A 13,193-nucleotide genomic window follows, 5' to 3' on the forward strand; every position below is an offset into this window, starting at 1 on the left:
TTGTTGTATTGTAAAGATTTATAGCATTTGCGTTTTCTTTTGTCTAATTGTATATTGTTATATTTCATATTAAAATCAGTCATTTAATATTTCAATAATTCCTTAATTATTGACCTCTTTTTTTTTTAATTGGATAAATTAGTGACCACCTGTTATAGTCACTAATTGGATATGCCAGTGACGACTTTCTATGGTCATTAATCCGACAAGACAGTGACGATTTTTATTGGTCACTAAGTAGATATAATAGTGACGACTTTTTTTGATTAGTGACAACTGTTAATGACGAAACTGATCGTCACAGATTTAGTGACGCATATATTTTAGTCACTATTTAGTGACCATATTTTATTTGGTCACTAACTCGGTTGTGACGGACCTATAGTGACGAAAAGTTACAACCGAAATTTTGGTCACTAAATCATTTAGTGACAACTTGTTCTATTGCTAATGACCATGTCGCTTTGGTCACTAATTGACATTTTTTTTGTAGTGAGCGGCGACAAGTGGAGAGAAAAGTCAGCGCATCTTTTCGCTTTCCTCTGCAGCTGTGGATTGAAAAGAAATCGGACGGATGGGGTTAGAATGACGCGGATCGCTTAAACAAAGCATTAGCGGCGACACCAAGCAATAGCGGCGACATATAACGCGTCATTTACATGTCGCCGCTATTGCTTGGTGTTGCCGCTAAAAGCATCGCCGCTAATTCTTTGTTTTCTTGTAGTGTTCATGTCACATACATTTTTTCCATGATTGGATCATAGCACCGGTACCTTTTTTTTATCAGCATACCCCAAAAAAATGAATATGATCTCCCTTGGCTCTAATTTCCCTATTTTCTGATGAACATATGTTGTGCACTCAAAAATTCTTGGTTCGAGTTCGTAATTTAGTTTGTGTAGCATTTGTAGTAGTTCATGCGATCAAGATCAAGGACCAAGGGAATAGCATGCTTGATGTTAATCCCAACTTGGGGCTTATCGGAGGGAGGAGGGGAGGAGAAGTGACATTGTTAGTCACAAGGCAAAAAAAAAAAAAAAGAAAGATGGACACGAGATGGAAGAAATTAACGAGGGGGAAAAGCTAGCCGTCCTTAGGGTTAAACGGTGAGAAAAAAAATAGACGATCAAATCTTAGTTCTAATACCATATAAACGTAAATATTTTCCCATGAACACTGATTTCATTAGATGGAGAGAATATATACAAAACATTTAAAAGGCCGAATACATGAGGCCATAATACAACAATCGAGCTATATACAAATAGAGTAAATAAATCATTACCCGCTGACAAGATTTGGGGCCAAAAACTTTATATATATATATATATATATATATATATATATATATATATATATATATATATATATATATATATATATATATATATATATATATATATATATATATATATATATATATATATATATATAATGTTATTAATTTTTTTAGGAAATTAGGTGTAAGACTCATATTATATGGGTTCATTTTACAGAAAAAAATATGAAATTTTAAACATTTTGGAAGTTTAAATTTACAAGAAAAATAGAAAACTATTGAATTATTAAAATTAAACTGTTTGTTTTTATTTTAAATTAAATAAATAATTTAGATAAATAAACAAAAGAATCAAACTTTAATTTAGAAATTTTAAAATTAGAAGGAAGTCAATTAATGAAATTGATATACATTTATTTCAATTATTACATTTAAATATTATGTGAAAATTAATAAAATGAAAAAAAAAACCCACAAAATATCATATGGCAAAATCAATTAGTATGACAAAAAGTTTTTATTTATTAAGAAGGATACGGTAGTAGAGTAATTGGTAAATGTGCTTCTCCTAATATTTTAACTTTTTAATTAAAATAAAATGGTTATTGGTTATTATAATATGTAAATATAAGGTTATTTTTGTTTAACCATAAATCAACGTCACCCCTAATCTTGGTTGAATATAAATAACAATTAGTTTAGGCTTTATATTTTTAGGTAATATAAATGTGTGTTTGTTTTTTTAATAGAAAATGTCCAATGTATGCACACTATATTTGCAACATTTTGCAGCAAAAAAAGGTAGACTAAACGGTTATAATATGTAATAAGAAGTCTGTTTGTTTTTTACGTCTGTGGATTATTACAATAAACTGAAATTTAAACAAACAATTTTTATAATAAATAAGATTATTAAACATAATAATTGATAAATAAAAATAAATAAAATTGTTGATTTAACAAGTAATATGTTCATTTTGTTAAAATTTCTAAGACGGTGGTTATTATTTCAGTTAGCTTCAATAGATTTGATAATTTTAATAGACAATGTAACACAAAAAAGTATTTATATGAAATTTACCAATCGGTTTTGAAATTATATAAAATATACTTGAATTATTTATCATATCTATAATATTATTAAAATTGTAAGCATGCTGAAAAAAACTATGTTGAATAATATAACTTAAAGTAAGGTTATGAGAGATTGAATAGACAAAACTATAAAATTGGTCCGTATGGTATTCAAAAAACTTTGGATAGGGTTTAAAAAGTTTTCAACTTGTATGGAAGGTCCAAAATCAAAATATTTATGTGATTTTGGTCAAAAAAACTTGAAAAGATGATTATGCATTTTTATTTTCTTTTTTGTATTTTTTATATTTATTCTAATATTATTTTCATTAAAAAATAAAGAAAAAAAATATCCTTCACCCCACCAACCGTTCTCTCTCTCTCTCTCTCTCTCTCTCTTTCTATATATATATATATATATATATATATATATATATATATATATATATATATATATATATATATATATATATAGAATAGAGATTTTTTGGATATGTCATCAAGAAACTAACACCAAAGACTCATGTGTCTCTATCTTTTTCTCCAGATTTCTGGGATGAATAACCACCTGCAAATCATCTTCATAAACATTACTCTCACACACACATTAACAAAAAACCCAACTGACAAATAACCTAAATAAACCTTACATATCCATCTTCGGGAGATCTATATATATATATATATATATATATATATATATATTCAATTAGTCAAGTTCTCAGAAAACCCACTTCGATTGAGCACTTCCCTAAAATTTTGTTTGGGTTCTTCGTTTGAGCGCTTCACATAAAATAAACATATCCATCTAAGATCTACGAATGCGTCTTCTCAGAAAACCCACTTCGATTGAAATAACCATCTGTTGGCAACCACGATCCGATGACCGGAGGTAGCAGACAAAACATTTAAAAACAGATCTGTCTCGTTTGTGTTCCGATTATCGATTCCGCCATTGTACCTGGATTTGATTCGGAATCTACGGTATTACGATGTTTCTTTTGAAAACCGATTGTCACATGGTTTGGTAAGGGTTTTAGAGAGAGAAGGGGGGGGGGGGGAGGAGGAGGAGGAAAGATTTTGGGATGAATGGGTTTTGATTTCTTCTTTGGTTGTATAGTTTATATGCGATTTCATCCACAACTTTGAACCCTACAATCTTGTTCCTCAGACGACTTTGAATGGATGACTAGAGTTACTTCTTCAGGAGAAAAAGCTTGGGGTGGGGATGCACAAAAATTGATACAGATATATATGTTTTCTGGACTCTATCCTATTGATGAGATTGTTTCTAATCGATGTGGGTGCTTTGTGTTAGAATGTGAATGTGCATGTCTATCTGTTTGGGTTTCAATTTCTTTCTATGGCTTGATTTTGGCTTTTGTTCATCAATTTGGGGATATCTTAAGAAGATGAAGTCCATCAGATTTGAGAAGACGAAAAGAGAGAGAGAGAGAGAGAGAGAGAGAGAGAGAGTGTGTGTGTGTGTGTATGTGAGAGAGAAAGAGAGAGAGAGAGAGAGAGAGAGAGAGAGAGAGAAAACAATGGGTGGGATGAGAGATATATTTTTTTATTTTTTCTTTATTTTTTAATTAAAATAGTATTAGAATAATTACAAAAATACAAAAAAAAAACAAAAAAATAAAAGGGTATAATCGTCTTTTCAAGTTTTTGGATCAAAATCACAAAAATACTTTGATTTTGGACCTTCATGCAAGTTGGAAACTTTTTGGACTCTATTCAAAGTTTTTGAATACCACACAAGGACCAATCTTACAGTTTTGTCATTTGAATATGTGGTTAGTGTTGCGCCGCACAACACACTCACAACAGTTTTAAGTCAGAAGTTTTTAAAAAAAAACAAACAACTGTGAAAGGTCAAGTGTTGCATGTATAATGTGTAATGCAACACGAATGGTTAAGAAGTAGTTTTTTTTTAGAAAAAATAAAAAAACAGCCTTTTAAAATGTTCCTAATTTTTTAATAATACATGACTCTCTATTAACAAATTCACGAATCAATCTATGTTCTTATGAAATGAAAGTTAGTTATATATGGATTTTTGGTTCAAATCCTACCCATACAAGAGTTTAATAATTGAATTTTCAAGAGGCCATATATTAGAACTTAGACAATAATTTATTTATTTCAATTTAGTCCACATTTAATTATTATTATTTTTTTAAATAAATAGTTTTAATCTATTAATAAATTAATTTTAATTTTATATTTTTCTTAGACAGACTTAGAATATTCAATCTCGAAAAGGGAACACAACAACTGATACAATTGAACTATAATTTTTTTTCCGAAGGACCCTATTTTTGTCCTTGGGCTAAAATATGTTTGGACAGTGAAGTGACAGTAACAAACAAAAGGACCAACAACGATGTATTTTGAAATCATAAGGACTACTTGTATCAAAATTTCAAAGTTTAGACTAAAATACCGAGAGATTGCCGGCTCAGGTAATAGTATTTAACTCTTATATTTTTGTTAAGTCTTTTCTAAAATGGAGTAAACGAAAACTTGGTTTGGCTAGAATTGATTGACCGAAAATAAGGAAAGCATTCGAAGATTAATGATATTTATTTATTTTACACTATATCTTCTTTCCATAAATCAAAACATCAGATGATTTGTATATAACATAATAACAAACTATGAAATAAACAAACTAAAAAAATTTATTTGTTAACCCTAATCGGCTAATCCAAGTTATGGGTAGTAGAAGAAAAAACAAGGCGGAACACCGTCGTCCCCTTAATAACATTATGACGGAGATACTACCCGACGTACTTTTGTTCCACATACTACCAAAGCTGCCAATGAAGCCTTTTCTTTGTTTTAGGCGTGTTTCCAAGCAATGGAACTTGTTCATAACGTCGCATATGTTTATCAAAATGCAGCTCCACCGTGCAACCAAATACGAATTACATCAAAATTGCCATGAACTTCTCTTATACTCTACCACAACACCTTACAAGTTCCGCATCATTGATGGTGAAAAACCTAAAAAGAAAGCCAGCCGCCCTATGCCATTCAAAGTAAAGCCGACAAAAATCGATTTAATTCACCAACCTAACCTGAACCCAATCCAAAATTAGCAGTTTGGGTTGAGGTTTTCAACCAATTTAGGATAAATGGGTCAACCGATCTAACTCATTTAATTCAATAGGTTTGGTTGGATAAATATTGTCAATTCATTTTCAACCCACCAACTCATTTAACTTTAATATATATTAAATTTAATAATTATTTAAATATTATAATGTATTAATCTAAGTATTAATTTATAAATTACAATGTTGTATTATTATTTATGTTTTAAAAAATGCAATCCTACTTAATAGCTTTTTTCTTTGAGCTGACAACGTTAATCACTTTTCAAAATCATTTCGAAATTACATATCTTTAATGTGAACAATTTATTTGTATTTGTAAATTGAGATTGTGCTTTTATTATACTTTGAAAGTTTATTTAAGTTTTGAACTAATTTAAATGGTATAATCTTTAGTTAATTTGTTTAGTTTTTTTTTAATGAGTTAACTCAAGTTTAACCTTTTTCTTTAATAGGTTGAGTTGAAAACTACATAAACGGATCAACCCGGTGACAACTCATTTGTTGAAAATAAAATATCACCACGAATAAATGCTCGGATACCAATTATTGTGTGACAGCTATATAAAGTAAAAAGATAAAATTGCGGACAATAAATATAAAATTATTAATCACTACAGGAAAGTTGTAATTGACTGAAAACTATAAATAAAATAGATAACCGTAAATAAATAACGTGAAGCTATAACAATATAAATAAATATATATATATATATATATATATATATATATATATATATATATATATATATATATATATATATATATATATATATATATATATATATATATATATATATAAAAGGTTCGTTAAGTTATATGGTTGATTGAAACGACTAGTCTATCAAGTAAGTTCGTCAAATGATTTGACTGAACATGCTTAGGGTTGGACTCTTACCTAATAGACTTTGTTTCTATTTGTTCAATATTCAGTCGGGTTTTGATTTGTTGAGCGGTGCGGTTTTGAAAAACTTTGTTTTATGTGGTCTAGTAGAAAATTGGTTTAGCCCACTTTAAAATAACTAGCCCACTTGATTTTTGACCAAATATTTCTTTGGCCTAATCCAATATGAGATTAATCCAAATAACTTGACTTTAGTATTCTTGTTTTAGCAAACGTAAACAAATAGAGAATTAATATCATTCTTCTTTTCTCAATTTTCGGAACAAATCTCTCTGGATACACAATACTCTCTCACGTCTCTCTATGGTTTCCCTTGGTCAAAATCATTCTTGAAAATTCCTTGATGTAGGTAAGGTTCGGAGTAATTTGTGGTGAAAATCTCACTAGTGGTCTTTTGGTTGTACTCAACCCACTTTTCCTCTTTTTCTGACTTGCAGTTTCTAATCTCGAAAACAACAAGGTAGTGATGGTTGAGATGATTTAAAAGGGTTTTTGGAGGAGGTTTAAGGAGGGTATTTGGAGGGTGTTTGGAGAGTATTTTGAGGTTGTTTGGAGGGTGGAATAAGGTGGTTAAAATGGAGATATAATGGAGATATAAGGTGGTAAAGGTTTATGAAGAAGATGATGAATAGTAATGGGTCTTGTATGAATTCTTTATGCATGAGGGTTTTGGATGGTTTGATTTTGTGGTTTACTTGGGTTTATGTAAGAGAGGGTGTTTGGTAGTGATTGGTGGTGTAAGGTGATGAGTTCACGAGGGTGCTGAAGGTTGGAAGTGTATATGGCTTTGAAGATCTTTTTGGTGTTCTTGGTGTTCTTACTTTAGGGATGAAGATTGAAGTTTGTTGTTGTTGTTGGTTGTCTTTTGTTGTTGAAGAAGATGTTGATTGTTGAAGTTGCAGTGGGTTTTGTTGTGTTTTTTCTTTTAAGGAGATGGTGTTGTGTTTTGCTTTCAAGGAAATGGTGCAGGAGGTTTTATGAGAAGCGAAAAATAAACACACACCCTCTCACATTACATACACATACATATATATGAAGAAAAAATATCTAAGGCACTTGAGTGATGAAAGTTTGTGAGTGAAGGATTTGTTCACGTTGACTATCAAGTAGTAGATATGTGTTTGAGAAGCAAGAAAGGTATGTGCTTGTTTTTCTTTGAACATGAGAATATATCTCATAAATTCAATTAAGATAACTGAATTTCCATAATAGTCCCTTGAGTTTTTAAAGTCTTGGTAATTTTTATCCTTTGATTTGTTTTGTCTTCAAACAACCAAATATACGGCTATTTTTCCGTGTTTGAATATTCCGTCTTTCGTGTATTTTTGTATTTCACATTTAAGCACGAATCTACGCAACCTCAAATAACTGATAATATTTATTAGATGACATAAAAACAGATCGTCTTATTTCAGTAATTGTCACATATAAAAACATTTTTTAATATTATTTATCTAAAAGGTTGAGTTGGGTTGAAAATATCTATCAATTTAAATAAAAAGATTGGGTTGTGTTGAAATCTTCAACCCAATTATTAAATGGGTTGAACCCGAATCCAACCCATATCGACCCATTGTCAGCTCTAAATCAAAGTAGGACCCAATAATGTTCACATGCCGCTTGTAACATCTTTGCATGGAATGGTATGCATACGTGTTGCATTGGGAGAACGATGGTGAAAACATAAATCTAATTTTATGGAATCCTTGGACGGGTGAGTATAAGATTTTGTCTAAAGCCAGTAGTACTCATGATATAGAATGTTACAACGGCAATGGAGGTCTATTTGGTTTGTATTATAGCTCTTCTAACAAAGACTACAAGATTCTACATTTAACCAATCATTCCAATACTTATATATACTCGTTGAAATCTGACTCTTGGAGAAAGATCCAGTCAAAAGTAGTGGTCTTCCGACCTAGGATTTCTTTTGAGCAACCTTATTCACAGAGATGACAACTCACTTTTTACCCGAAGTAGCAACACCTTTTTTTAGTTTCTTGGTTTATAAGAGGCTGCATTCACTTATCCATGACCATTCGCTTCTGTACAAAGCCGCCTTATGTCCAGTTGTGGAGGATGGAAGGAGATGGAGATTGGTATCGTGTTTTCCTTGGTGTCATCCGCCACTACACTTGATGAGGAATGGAAAATGGTTTGTGCATTCCAGTTGTTTTAATCGTCTTTACCAAGTAGATATGAAGAAGGATACGAAAAATAGGTTGTGTTCACTTAAAAACATGGAGATCCTTCAAGGAGGGAGTTACATGGAGACTATTGTGTCACCAAATCAATATATGAAGTAACACCACCATCAGTCCCTTTTAATCATTATATGAACTTAAATTTTATTTTTTTTGTCCACCAGAGATCAACCATACGAAATTTGAATGTTCTCCATGTTATCGTGTGGTAGCTTAATTAGATGAGCCATTTGACTCTTTATTTTTTGGATTGAAAATGGATTTAAATTATGTACATAGTCTAATATGCAACCCGACCCAACAGCAGAAAGTTTGATCCATTAATATTGTTCCCTAGGCCCAAATCAAAATCTAATCGTGACAAAATACAAAAAACAAATTTTTACTAATAATATTCCACCGGAGTACCAGGACAACCGTCATCCACCACCTCCTGGTAGTCAAACGGCGGTGGAACAAACGGTGGTGTTGTACATCTCAATAAAGCCCAATTAACCCCACTGAAAAACTGGTGGTGCTTCACCACCGATGCCCCCATTGTTGACCCCATCCGACAACCAGGATCCTTGACCAACAATTGACTTATTAAATCCCTAGCGGTGGCCGGAATCACCGGCTGTTTTGGGAATTCCAAAGCCCTAGCTACAATATTAGCTAGGGTTAGCTCATTATCCACCCCCCTAAACGGCGTCACACCATAAAATAATTCAAATATAAATATTCCCAAAGTCCACCAATCAACAGCACTTCCATGGCCTTCACCGGAGACAATTTCCGGCGCCAGATATTCATGTGTCCCAACAAACGACATTGACCGGACATCCACCGGCTCCGCCACAAACTCCGGCCCGTGGTGGCTCGCCGGTTTCTTCTTCCGTTTACGCTTAGGGGTGAAGCAAGAGACCGCCGGGACAATACAGTTGGGAAGAATGCAGGAGGAAGTGGTGAATTTGGGCGGGTTGAGTGGGCGGTGGTCGGTGGTTGATGGCGGGTTTAGGTGGTGGTGGTCGGAGAAAACTTGGGCTGGGGTTGATGTGGAGAGGTCGCATTTTAAAGAGAGGTCGAAATCCGTAAGCATGATGTGACCGTCGGATCGGACTAAAACGTTTTCCGGTTTAAGATCGCGATAAACTATTCCCAACATGTGAAGGTACTCGAGAGCTACAATCACCTCCGACACATAAAACCTGTTCAAACATGAGACAGATAAATCACAATGTCGGTACACATAAATCATGAATCACAATGTGACAAGTATTTATGGATTCTTTGTTGCTTGCTACAACATATATTTATGTTATAATTGTCAAATGCTACGACAACATATATTTAAGTTGATAATTGTCCAAAGAGATCATGAGGTGTGTTACCAAATGGTTAAAATATATAAAGTGTAGCTTTGGTAGGGGACCGAAGTGATGGCAGTTAGTAGTATATAGAAATAGAGGTCTTTTGTTTTTTTGTCATTATAAGGACAACTTTTCCCTATTTGGGATTTTCCTTTCTATCATTTCCCAAAAACAATCAATTATTTCATACACCATTTTGGCAATTGTTCCCCACATGCCTTTACCTAATATCATCGCTTCATTACCTACAATAATTGTTTATATCTTATAATATAAGCTTAAAATATAACATACAAAATATCTGATTGGAAGAGCATCCACAAGTTTTGGAAATGGCTTTTTCAATATTTTTTTTTTTAGTTTGAAAAAGGTTTCTAAGCATAACAAAAGTATTTCTTTCCAATAGTTTGTTCTTTGTTTATATTTTTATTTCACATTCTCTGTTACTTTTACTTGTATATATATTTTTTCATTTTCATAAAACATATTGAGAATTTAACACAGTTCAAAAAAATTATTAACCAGATATACTATTAGCAGTATAATGTTTAAGGATTAAAACTTAACAAAATAACCCATTTTTGTGAAGTTGATAAAACCTTCATATGTTATGTCATTTTTATGACTTATGATCTTTTTAAAACCTTTTATACTTTGTGCATTATTCTTTTGTTTTTATCAATTAACGATCTTAAAAGACAAAAGGTGATTGGGCTTGACTTCACTATCTCATTTAACTTCATACTTTCGTTGAAGTGGCATTTTGTGGACGTCCGATATCTAAGGACCCACGTGGCATTAAATGAGGGTTCACGATGTTTGACCTTCGATGGATCTCACGTGTACTCGACAACTGAGTATCTTCGTCTTCCTAATCAGGTGCACACAAGCCTACGAGACAATAACATGCAGCCTCGAAGGCCCACTTTGTGGGACCTAGTTGTTTGGTTATCCAAGAAATTGATTACTATGTCCGAAAACAATAATACAATGGAATATAATCTTTTTACCCTAATGTTTTCGTACAGTTGTATTTAAATCATATAATTAAATGTAACGTCTGACAATATCCAAACGGTAAATGTTAAAAGCAAAAAGCAAGAGTTTATTTATTTTTAATTTAATTTTTTTTAACTTTTATTTTGTTTTTTTCTTATATTTTAAAATTTTGTTATGAATTCTTTTTAAATTTAGCTTTTATAAATAAAATTATTTTTCTACAACCTTTTTAAGACTTTTTGTAATGCTTTATTAGATTTTTTATCTTAATTCTTTTTCAACCTTTTTAAAAGGATTTTTTTACAATATTTTTTTTTTCAATTTTTGTATTTTCAAATATACATCAGCAAACCAATTTTTCTCTCATTTAACCATTTTTGGACTTGATGAAATAACAAATATTATTTAAAATCATAAATACAATAATACAACAATTTTGTTTTAAACTTAATTTTTTTTGTTTGACCTTGTTTTTTACAGAAATAAAGTACTTTTTTTCTTTCAAATTAATGTAGTTTGATGATAACATTAAAATAGCTCAATTTTTTAGCTTATACATCAATGCATATAATGTTTGATAAACACAAAACACCAAATTTTGAAATCCAAGTCAAAGTAAATGTTGTGGGTCCTAACAAGCACATGCCACATCGGTGGGCCAATGAGTGAGCCGGAGCAGAAATTATGTGATGTAATGTGTAGCAGGGGATCATTACTGATCAAAGTATATGAAAAGACATGCAGAGTAACTAAGAGAATGCTAAAATGCGCACCTGACGGCGGATTCCGGGAAGCGTTTGCATGGCTGACGTTGCCGGAGAACGTGAAGGTCTCCGCCGGGACAGAAATCGGTCAACAAACACGACCATTTCGGCGAATCCAACGACGCGTAAAGCGTCGGTAAAAATGGATGATCCAAAATCTCTAGAATCTCCCTTTCTGTCTTCGATCTTCCTTCCTTGTTACGGCTTGCAAGCTCCCTCTTATCCATGACCTTAGCGGCGAAAATGGCGGAGGAGGGCGGAGAAGGAGAACATTTGAGTTTTGCGAGGTATACGGAGCCGATGTCACCGGCTCCTAGACGGTGGAGGAAGCGGATGTCAGCGAGAGTAAGTTTTCCGTCTGATTCAGGTCCAGATTGACGAACGGCGTCCCAGCAAGAATCACCGGAAGGCGCATGTGGTTTTGTGGCGGTGTTACAGGGGAGATGGATGTTGTGTCGGGCGGAGGAGGTAGCGGTGGTCCAAGTTGTTTCGGATCCGGAGCTTGTGCTGCGGTTAATGTCGGTGGCTGTGGTAGTGGTGGTTGAGTTGAAGCTGATGCTCCGGAGGTCGTCGGCGAGATCGTCTACAGATGGTGGTTCCATTATCGAAGAGAAGGGGTGAGCACAAAAAACGTGTATGTGAGAGAAGAGGAATCGCCTTTTTGAAGGGGATGAAATGGGTACGAAAACCCGGATTATTAATGAGGCCAGTTTGGTGTCATCGTGGGCTTTTAAGTTTTTTTACAAATAAAGCAGATTGAACTTGGGATAAACACATAGAGCGACAGATAAAAAGTTTATAAATGACATTATATTCTTTGGAGTAAATTACAAGGTCGGGGTAATTTGCATGTTTGGTCCTTAGCTTAATTTTTTAATTCGGAAGGTCCCTACTGTTTGTTTTTATTACGTGTTTGGTCCCTACTATTTGTTTTTGTTACGCGTTTGGTCCCTATCTTACTTAAAAATAATATTATTTAAATAGGAAAAAATGGTGGGGTAGGTAAGGTAAGTTGAAGGGGGTGGAGTTGGGAGTGTGTTTATCTAAATAAATTAAAAAATCAAGGGCAAAATAGTCTTTTTAGCTAAGACATGGACCAAACGCGTAACAAAAACAAACAGAAGGAACATTCCGAGTTAAAAAAATAAGTTAGAGACCAAACACGCAAATTACCCTAAACCATAGGGACCATTCTTGTAATTTACTCTATTCTTTGAAGGGATAATTTATATTTTTTTTTATTTTCATACATTTGATATTTTTGTCATTTAACTAGTTTAACTGTATACATTCAATCATTATAACCGACTATCCAGGTAAAACGGAAAAAAATGACTCGATATGATAATATATTTTTCATTTTGTTCACATTTAGTCTTTAATATTTTTTTACACATTTATTCCTTAATATTTTTTGTTACAAAATAAGTTCTTTTTGTTTTTGTATACATTCAGTACTCATGACTGATTTTTTTTAGGTTTTTCTTACGACATACTA

At 32.5% G+C, this 13,193-nt stretch overlaps 1 protein-coding gene across 1 annotated transcript; it reads right to left on the reverse strand.

The window, feature by feature from the left end:
• Positions 1-8,883: 8,883 nt before the first annotated feature.
• Positions 8,884-12,404, reverse strand: LOC111896655 (serine/threonine-protein kinase D6PK). Its single transcript, XM_023892626.3, has 2 exons — positions 11,705-12,404; positions 8,884-9,770 (listed from the first exon to the last, which is right to left on the reverse strand). The coding sequence occupies exons 1-2, from the start codon at positions 12,295-12,297 to the stop codon at positions 8,969-8,971; spliced, it is 1,395 nt and encodes a 464-aa protein (XP_023748394.1). The 5' UTR covers positions 12,298-12,404; the 3' UTR covers positions 8,884-8,968.
• Positions 12,405-13,193: the final 789 nt, after the last annotated feature.

Source organism: Lactuca sativa, chromosome 6 (assembly GCF_002870075.4).
Source record: "Lactuca sativa cultivar Salinas chromosome 6, Lsat_Salinas_v11, whole genome shotgun sequence".
Lineage (NCBI taxonomy): Eukaryota > Viridiplantae > Streptophyta > Magnoliopsida > Asterales > Asteraceae > Lactuca > Lactuca sativa.